At 42.5% G+C, this 10018-nt stretch overlaps 1 protein-coding gene across 3 annotated transcripts in view; it reads right to left on the reverse strand.

The window, feature by feature from the left end:
* LOC110489243 (probable ATP-dependent RNA helicase DDX41) overlaps positions 1 to 6910 on the reverse strand; it is a 36996-nt gene extending 30086 nt beyond the window's left edge. The window contains exons 1-8 of one of the 3 annotated variants that reach the window (XR_005035998.1): positions 5878 to 6905; positions 5439 to 5537; positions 5070 to 5220; positions 4788 to 4862; positions 4142 to 4202; positions 2989 to 3125; positions 2561 to 2633; positions 1677 to 1830 (exon numbers count right to left, since the gene is read on the reverse strand). Coding sequence is in view for 1 of the 3 variants with exons in the window: in XM_036943546.1 (XP_036799441.1) it covers positions 1677 to 1830; positions 2561 to 2633; positions 2989 to 3125; positions 4142 to 4202; positions 4788 to 4862; positions 5070 to 5220; positions 5439 to 5537; positions 5878 to 5904 (777 nt within the window). In the remaining 2 variants the exon portion in view is untranslated. Of the gene's footprint in view, positions 1 to 1676; positions 1831 to 2560; positions 2634 to 2988; positions 3126 to 4141; positions 4203 to 4787; positions 4863 to 5069; positions 5221 to 5438; positions 5538 to 5877 lie in introns of all 3 variants that reach the window. The other 2 variants (XR_005035999.1, XM_036943546.1) reach the window with 2 other exon arrangements.
* Positions 6911 to 10018: the final 3108 nt, after the last annotated feature.

The raw sequence follows: 10018 nt of genomic DNA on the forward strand, positions 1-10018 counted from the left end.
AACTCTCTCTGTCGGGAGAGGAGAGGGACATCAGAAACATTACAGTAGTATTATATAATGTCTGTTTAGCCAACTCTCTCTGTAGGGAGAGGAACATCAGAAACATTACAGTAGTATTATATGATGTCTGTTTAGCCAACTCTCTCTGTAGGGAGAGGAGCATCAGAAACATTACAGTAGTATTATATAATGTCTGTTTAGCCAACTCTCTCTGTAGGGAGAGGAACATCAGAAACATTACAGTAGTATTATATGATGTCTGTTTAGCCAACTCTCTCTGTAGGGAGAGGAGAGGAACATCAGAAACATTACAGTAGTATTATATGATGTCTGTTTAGCCAACTCTCTCTGTAGGGAGAGGAGAGGAACATCAGAAACATTACAGTAGTATTATATGATGTCTGTTTAGCCAACTCTCTCTGTAGGGAGAGGAGAGGAACATCAGAAACATTACAGTAGTATTATATGATGGTGTGGGTCTGTTTAGCCAACTCTCTCTGTAGGGAGAGGAGAGGAACATCAGAAACATTACAGTAGTATTATATGATGTCTGTTTAGCCAACTCTCTCTGTAGGGAGAGGAGAGGGACATCAGAAACATTACAGTAGTATTATATGAGGGTGTGGGTCTGTTTAGCCAACTCTCTCTGTAGGGAGAGGAGAGGAACATCAGAAACATTACAGTAGTATTATATAATGTCTGTTTAGCCAACTCTCTCTGTAGGGAGAGGAGAGGAACATCAGAAACATTACAGTAGTATTATATAATGTCTGTTTAGCCAACTCTCTCTGTCGGGAGAGGAGAGGAGCATCAGAAACATTACAGTAGTATTATATAATGTCTGTTTAGCCAACTCTCTCTGTAGGGAGAGGAGAGGGACATCAGAAACATTACAGTAGTATTATATAATGTCTGTTTAGCCAACTCTCTCTGTCGGGAGAGGAGAGGAGCATCAGAAACATTACAGTAGTATTATATGATGTCTGTTTAGCCAACTCTCTCTGTAGGGAGAGGAGAGGAACATCAGAAACATTACAGTAGTATTATATGAGGGTGTGGGTCTGTTTAGCCAACTCTCTCTGTAGGGAGAGGAGAGGAACATCAGAAACATTACAGTAGTATTATATAATGTCTGTTTAGCCAACTCTCTCTGTAGGGAGAGGAACATCAGAAACATTACAGTAGTATTATATAATGTCTGTTTAGCCAACTCTCTCTGTAGGGAGAGGAGCATCAGAAACATTACAGTAGTATTATATGAGGGTGTGGGTCTGTTTAGCCAACTCTCTCTGTAGGGAGAGGAGAGGGACATCAGAAACATTACAGTAGTATTATATAATGTCTGTTTAGCCAACTCTCTCTGTAGGGAGAGGAACAACAGAAACATTACAGTAGTATTATATGAGGGTGTGGGTCTGTTTAGCCAACTCTCTCTGTAAGGAGAGGAACAACAGAAACATTACAGTAGTATTATATAATGTCTGTTTAGCCAACTCTCTCTGTAGGGAGAGGAGCATCAGAATCCAACACAGGTTTGAAACCTCATCTGTCACCAGTCAAATGTATCTTCTATGGAAGAGAAAGCAGTCAGGAGCTGATCAGGGTACAGGGTCCTTCACTCTTACAGAAGGTTTGTCTCTAACCTCTATCATAACATTACAGTGTGAAGGACTTACTGAGGGACAGATGATGAGACCGTAGGGCCCTTCACTCTTACAGAAGGGCAGTTTCTTCTCTTGCTCCAGAGAGAACATGATGATGGGGAGGGTGAACACCAGAGTCTTCCCTGAACCTGTGAAGGCGATACCGATCATATCCCGGCCTGAGAGACTGAACACACACAGAGATAGAGAGGAAACCAATGAATCACATCGTGTTGATATAGCCAACCAACCAATCACATCGTGTTGATATAGCCAACCAACCAATCACATCGTATTGATATAGCCAACCAACCAATGACATCGTATTGATATAGCCAACCAACCAATCACATCGTATTGATATAACCAACCAACCAATCACATCATATTGATATAACCAACCAACCAATCACATCATATTGATATAACCAACCAATCACATCATATTGATATAACCAACCAACCAATCACATCGTATTGATATAGCCAACCAACCAATCACATCATATTGATATAGCCAACCAACCAATCACATCATATTGATATAACCAACCAACCAATCACATCATATTGATATAACCAACCAACCAATCACATCATATTGATATAACCAACCAACCAATCACATCGTATTGATATAACCAACCAACCAATCACATCGTATTGATATAACCAACCACATCGTATTGATATAACCAACCAACCAATCACATCGTATTGATATAACCAACCAACCAATCACATCACATCATATTGATATTGCCCTTTTTACTAGAATTGTTTTAGAGCTTTACAGTAACGGAGAGAGAAGCGAAGACAACCAATGAGAATCCAGTTAAACATCGTATATCTTTGTTTGGCCAGAAACCATGTTGACATCGTAAGGAACTTCATCAGTGGTTAACTACTGTACTTACATGGTTGGAATTCCCTGGATTTGAATGGGTGTAGGGTGAACAATTCCCTTCTTTTTCAGACCTTTCAAGATGGCTGCAAACACATGGTGAAAGAGGGTTGGGGACTGAGTGACTAGTCAATCATTTTTAACCACTACAAAAACATATCACCACTTTATTAACAAACAGGTGCAAAACAAAATGGAAAATAATCATGTTTTTAATGAAAGTTGAACGTGTCTGTGTGTGTCTGGTGTGGAAAGTAGTGTGTGTGTCTGGTGTGGAACATAGTGTGTGTGTGTCTGTGTGTGTCTGGTGTCTCTCACCCTGTGGGAACGTAGTGTCTGTCTGTGTGTGTCTGGTGTGGAACATAGTGTGTGTGTCTGGTGTGGAACGTAGTGTGTGTGTCTGGTGTGGAACGTAGTGTGTGTGTGTCTGGTGTCTCTCACCCTGTGGGAACTTCATCTCCCTGAAGCTCTTGATCGGCGGAGGGATACCGTCACCGTCGACCAGGATGTGGTACTTCTTCCTGACGCGGTCGTGTCTCGCAGGGGGCATGTTCAGGATGTACCGTGGAGCCAACCAACTATATAAAACAACAACATTAACCTTCTCTTTACTGTAGATTTTACACTTAACAGAAATATAAACACAACATGTAAAGTGTTGGTCCCATGTTTCATGAGCTGAAATAAAAGGTTCTGGAAATGTTCCACATGCAGATGAAGCTTAATTTTCTGCACAAATTTGTTAACATCCACCTGACAGGTGTGGCATATCAAAGAAGCTGATTGAACATCATGATCGTCACACAGGTGCACCTTGTGCTGGGGACAGTAAAAGGCCACTTTAAAATGTGCAGTTTTGTCACACAGCAGAATGCTGCTGATGGCTCAAGTTTTGAGGGAGCGTGCAATTGGCATGATGACTGCAGGAATGTCCAACAGAGCTGCTCCCAGATAATTGAATGTTTATTTCTCTACCACAAGCCGTCTTAAGCCGCCTCCAACATCGTTTTAGAGAATTTGGCAGTACATCCAACCGGCCTCACAACCACAGACCACATGTAACCACACCAGCCCAGGACCTTCACATCCGGGTTCTTCACATATGGGATCGTCAGAGGGGGGAGGGAGGGGTGCTAAAGACTATTTCTGTCAGTAAAAAAAACTCCTTTTGTGTAGAAAAACAAATTCTGATTGGCTGGGCCTGGCTCCCCAGTGGGTGGACCTGTGACTGAGGCCCTACTCTGTCATGTGAAATCCATAGATTAGGGCCTAATTAAACATATTTCAATTGACTTGAGTTCCTCATTGGAACTGTAACTCAGTAAAAAATCTTAGAAATTGATCCATGTTGCGTTTCTATTTTAGTTCAGTATAGAATGCATTGCTACTGGATGTACCGCAGAGCCAACCAACTGAACTACACATGTTAGGTAATGCTATATTAACTCAGCATGGCATGAAACCTATTAAATAACAAGCACAGAAACACATCAGATTTAGCTTATTCTGGTGTGTGGTAGGAACTGTCAAAACGCTGTCATTTACCACAAAGTAAACCCCCTTATCAGTCACCCTCTAGAATCTGGACTCACACCTTGTTTTGATGGGATCGTCATAGATGATGCCTTTGGCCATTTCCTTCACCGACATGAGAGCTGAAAGAGAAACGAACGATTAGAGCTGGACTGGAATAAAAGCCTGCAACACAGCCCGTGTTGTCCACTCTTGACGTGAATCTGAACTAGAACAACAGTGGCCCATTGACAGTGATAGGGTCAGTATGTACAGTAATATCTCTTACCTCTGCAGGGTCAGTGTGTACAGTAACATCTCTTACCTCTATGGGGTCAGTGTGTACAGTAACATCTCTTACCTCTATGGGGTCAGTGTGTACAGTAATATCTCTCACCTCTGCAGGGTCAGTGTGTACAGTAACACCTCTTACCTCTGCAGGGTCAGTGTGTACAGTAACATCTCTTACCTCTATGGGGTCAGTGTGTACAGTAACATCTCTTACCTCTATGGGGTCAGTGTGTACAGTAACATCTCTCACCTCTATGGGGTCAGTGTGTACAGTAACCTCTATGGGGTCAGTGTGTACAGTAACCTCTATGGGGTCAGTGTGTACAGTAACCTCTATGGGGTCAGTGTGTACAGTAACCTCTATGGGGTCAGTGTGTACAGTAACATCTCTCACCTCTTCCCTCTGCAGGGTCAGTGTGTACAGTAACATCTCTCACCTCTTCCCTCTGCCACACTCTGCAGAATCTTCTGTTCTTCTTTCAGCTGCTTCTCCTTGGCTGACTCTTTACGAGCTGTGGACATAAACAGACACATTTTAGCATTTAAGCAAAAAAGACAACTCAAGATCATTATACATTTTAGAATCTATAACTGGTTTGACCTTCTGTTTTCTACTACCCATGGACAAAAAAAAACCAGAATTCACCACACTGAACAATGATCATTCCAATTCTAACTGTGAAATTATTAAACTTTCAAACGACCACTGTACCACTCACCTTCGGCCTTTTCCTTGAGAACCTGGTGTTGATCCAGCAGGGAGACGTTAGAGCGTGGTCCCAGACCCTCGTCCTCATCTCTCTGCTCTCCTCCACTATCCTTCTGCTCCTCCTCTACCACCTTCCCTCGCAGACGCAGCATCTTCAGTTGCTGGGGGGGCACAGAGTGACAGGGTTGATTGGGAAGGAGAGATGGAGGGAGGAAAGTTATGGGTCATTGTGTTTGGTGGATCTACAGCACAAATCATTCTGACGCTGCCCAGTAGTCAAAGCTAATCCATGTCTGTCAGCTGCAGGCTCATATACACACACACAATATGACACTTCCAGGGGATGAATAAGAAAGGGAGAGGGAGACTGTGTGCTTACCATTTGATGCTTTCTGATTTTGACAGGTACGTATGGGACATAGTCATCCTCTTCAGATGGATGATCTGATCCGGACTTCTCCTCCTCCCCATAGGATCTCTGTGGAAACAAAGTACACCCCAAAAAATGTTTTACAAAAAGGAAAAGTGAAATTGTTTATTCAACTGCCTAACAAAACGATTTTCTAATTTGCGAACAAAATACAAAGCTACATCACAGATGAATAGGGTAAGTTATTGGTATATTTGGCTACTAAAACATTTCGCTAGTCGCATTAACATCTGCTAACCATGTGTAAGTGACAAATAAAATGTGATTTAAAGGAGCCTATCGTCTATGAATGAGTCGGTTACAACGGGATCTTTGCTAGCTAGCTAGCAAGCTAGTGTGCTAACAATGATAGCTAGGTTTGTTTTCCATAAAATTGAACACCACCTACCTTTTTAGTCCGGTGTTCTGTCTCCATTTTATTGTGTTATGTTATGGGTTACTACTGTAGCCTGTTAAATGCTGTTTTTGGACAACTTTATTTCCCCAAAATACATTAAAAATACACCCCACGTTTGGCGCTGTAAGAAAACACTAAAGACGCAGTTCGATTGTTTCTGTACGGCGAGCAGGAAATGACATATCGAACCAGCGTGAAAGACGTTTTAGAAAATCTTCGCTTTGGGCAGTTTGACCGCAGAGTTTCTAAATCCAGAGGCGCAATATCGCGAGACTTCCGGGAACAGACCAAACCCCAGGGGGTTTGAGAAGTCAATGAGAGAAGTGAAGAAAAAAAAAATCCTTAGTTGTTCATTTTCTCGAAACATAAAGACACAACCTAGATTTGAGCAAATGTCTTAAATAGGTGAACAATGGTATTACTCCAACGTCGTGAAACTGACACATTTTCAACAACTTTATATTGAAGGAGTACCTTCGTTATGACGGACTGCACGTCCGACAGAGGAAGAAAAACTCGGCGGACAATCTGTTTCCCTCCATCCAGCATGTCGTTTTTTCGCCCAAACAAACATGGAGTTTTTGTCTGGAGGTCAATGAGAGTGTCGAATTTGGTCAACAAAAAAATGTAATGGCTTATTTGCTACGTGAGGTGTATTTGATCGAATAGACGTTTCGTACTGCTTAAGTTGTTACGAGTGTACTTGTAAAAAAGTATGATGACATTCTGCCAACTTTGAGAGAATAAAAAGCGTTATATCTCCAGACTATGCATGTCATGAGGATAGTAAACGTAGCTTCTCTACATTGAATACAGGCGGTGGACATCACAACCGTCATCGAATATTCAAAATAAGTTTACAAGAATGAGCCGTATCCACCACTAGACTGCCCGCCGTGCCGCTTCGTGGACAACGACTCATATTGTTAGGGCGAAGAGACATGTATCTATAATCTTTGGACCCTGACTTTTATTTAAACAATTTATTTAACCATTAACTATGAAGGTCGCCATGACATCACCTACAAGTGTGATTGGGGATTTCTATTGGAGAACAAGTGTTAACCTAAATTCATACTGTACTGTCTTTGGTCTGGCCTTGCCTGACAACTCAAAACGGAGTTCTTCCGGCTGCTCTTATGTTAATGTCCATGCGATTGAAGTGCGCGTGTGCAATAACTATATTCTCCCTGCCACGCCTAAACAACGCACATTTGTTGAAACTTTGGCAAAGGGTAAAGTATACAAAACTTAGTCCACTGTGTTCGTAACATAATTCTAGTTTTGGGAACAGAAAACTGCATCGAGATCAAATGTTTTATAAATGAGCAGAATGTCGGCCAAAATCCATCTTCTCCCACTGCTGGCCACTGGGCTTCCTCTCATCACCATATTTGGGGGTGAGTGGAGACGCCATCCGGATGCTTCAGATTTATCCCATCTGGCTCATTGTTCTATCTGTGGCGTCCCTATAGACCGTAGTTCCTATTAGGGTAGCTATTAACTCCGCCATGTTTCGTTGGACAAAGGCTATGAGGAAAATGAATGGCGTTTTTGGATAAACACTGAAAATAAGAATTGATGTAATAATAAAAAAACACAAATGAATCATTATTTCATAAAGGTCATGTTAACTGACTGCTGTGGTAACTCATTTCATAAAGGTCATGTTAACTGACTGCTGAGGTAACTCATTTCATAAAGGTCATGGGATCAACCAAAAAAGTTGGAAGTCCCACTCAGTGGACTACTTTAAAATGGTAGAAGCCCTCAAAAAACAGCCTTATGGTCTCCAGAGGCCTCAATCATTCTATATGGCTGGAGTAGGAAGTCTGGGTAGCAACCCTCGTGACTACACACTGTCGGGAAGAATTGGAGAGCTCGTGTCAGCCAGACCAAGTTTGGCCCGTCCCTGTCTGCCATCCTCTGCTAGTCTGGACTTTAACATGATTACTTTGGTTGGAAATAACCTTTATTGATATTAGGCAATTCTGAAATGAATAAATCTTTTACATGATGCATCTGTAACAGTGTAACTTTAGACGTCCCCTCGCCCATACCCGGGCGCGAACCAGGGACCCTCTGCACACATCAACAACAGTCACCCCTCGAAGCATCGTTACCCATCGCTCTACAAAAGCCGCGGCCCTTGCAGAGCAAAGGGGAACAACTACTCCAAGGTCTCAGAGCAAGTGACGTCACCGATTGAAACGCAATTTAGCGCGCAGCACCGCTAACTAAGCTAGCCGTTTCACATCCGTTACACTAGCAGCACCGCTAACTAAGCTAGCCGTTTCACATCCGTTACACATCATATCATGAGACCTTAGCCTTTGGGCTAAAACCACTCAGAAAGCAAAACACCACACTTTATTTTGTCAAAACTGCGATGTTGTAATCTTTCTGAATGAAAAGGTTTTCACAGTATCAAAAGTGAATAATAATTTAAAAAAAATATAGATGACAGAAAAGAAGCCAACTTGGCTTAGGCCGACATTAATGGTAGTAAACTTCTACATTCCACACATTTCAGATAATGTCTTCTAGTTGAATATAACCTGGATACAAAATTTCAGTTACAAGATTTTCGGGAAGAAAAAGAAAAAAAAAAAAAAATAGAACATATGACAGAAACCCTTTAAACATCGAAGCACCACTTCCTTCATAACGTCGCATCAACTAGCGATTGTTTTGTGATCAGAAAGGGAACTCCTCTAAGTTCAGGACTGCAGAATCAGATACGGAGTGACAGCAGAGGTTCTTGCTGAGGTGTATGACCTCAGAAGGTCAAGAGTATTGTGCATTTTTTTTTACCATGGTTGAAATCCTCACCTGTCCTCAGACGGGTCGGTCATCATGGTTGAAATCCTCACCCATCCTCAGAGACGGGTCATCATTATGGTTGAAATCCTCACCCATCCTCAGAGAGAAGGGTCATCATTATGGTTGAAATCCTCACCCATCCTCAGAGACGGGTCATCATTATGGTTGAAATCCTCACCCATCCTCAGAGAGAAGGGTCATCATTATGGTTGAGAGAAGGGTCATCATTATGGTTGAAATCCTCACCCATCCTCAGAGACGGGTCATCATTATGGTTGAAATCCTCACCCATCCTCAGAGAGAAGGGTCATCATTATGGTTGAAATCCTCACCCATCCTCAGAGACGGGTCATCATTATGGTTGAAATCCTCAGAGAGACGGGTCATCCTTATGGTTGAAATCCTCACCCATCCTCAGAGAGACGGGTCATCCTTATGGTTGAAATCCTCATCCATCCTCAGAGAGACGGGTCATCATTATGGTTGAAATCCTCAGAGAGACGGGTCATCCTTATGGTTGAAATCCTCACCCATCCTCAGAGAGACGGGTCATCATTATGGTTGAAATCCTCACCCATCCTCAGAGACGGGTCATCATTATGGTTGAAATCCTCACCCATCCTCAGAGAGACGGGTCATCATTATGGTTGAAATCCCCAGAGAGACGGGTCATCATTATGGTTGAAATCCTCACCCATCCTCAGAGAGAGACAGGCCATCATTGTAGATGTGTTTAAAAGGCCCTACAATCACTTATTTTATGTACAAACATTGAGATCAGGCGATGATTGAGGACATTTTTCAACTGAAAACAAAACCAGTCGGTTATTATTGGACAAGTCCAAGTCGTCTGTTCCTGTTGTCTTCCGTTTGATACCTAATGAATACAATCCTGTATCAGCAGGAGGTGAGTGATCAAAACAACAGTATGAGGCAGCCATGGGCAACATCCCAAATGGCACCCCCATATAGTGCCCTACCCAATGGACCTGGTCAAAAGTAGTGCACTATAACATTGGGAATAGGGTAACATTTGAGACGCCTGAAATGTTGAGAACATGGCCACAGACCACCATGGGTGGTCTGGTAGCAGCTAGGTCACCAACAACCAATGGGTCATCTCTGATAGCAGCTAGATCACCAACAACCAATGGGAGATCATCTCTGACAGCAGATAGATCGCCAACACCCAATGGGAGATCATCTCTGACAGCAGCTAGATCGCCAACACCCAATGGGAGATCATCTCTGACAGCAGCTAGATCACCAACAACCAATGGGAGATCATCTCTGATAGCAACTAGATCAC

The sequence above is a fragment of the Oncorhynchus mykiss genome, chromosome 14 (assembly GCF_013265735.2).
Source record: "Oncorhynchus mykiss isolate Arlee chromosome 14, USDA_OmykA_1.1, whole genome shotgun sequence".
In the NCBI taxonomy this organism is placed as follows: Eukaryota; Metazoa; Chordata; class Actinopteri; order Salmoniformes; family Salmonidae; genus Oncorhynchus; species Oncorhynchus mykiss.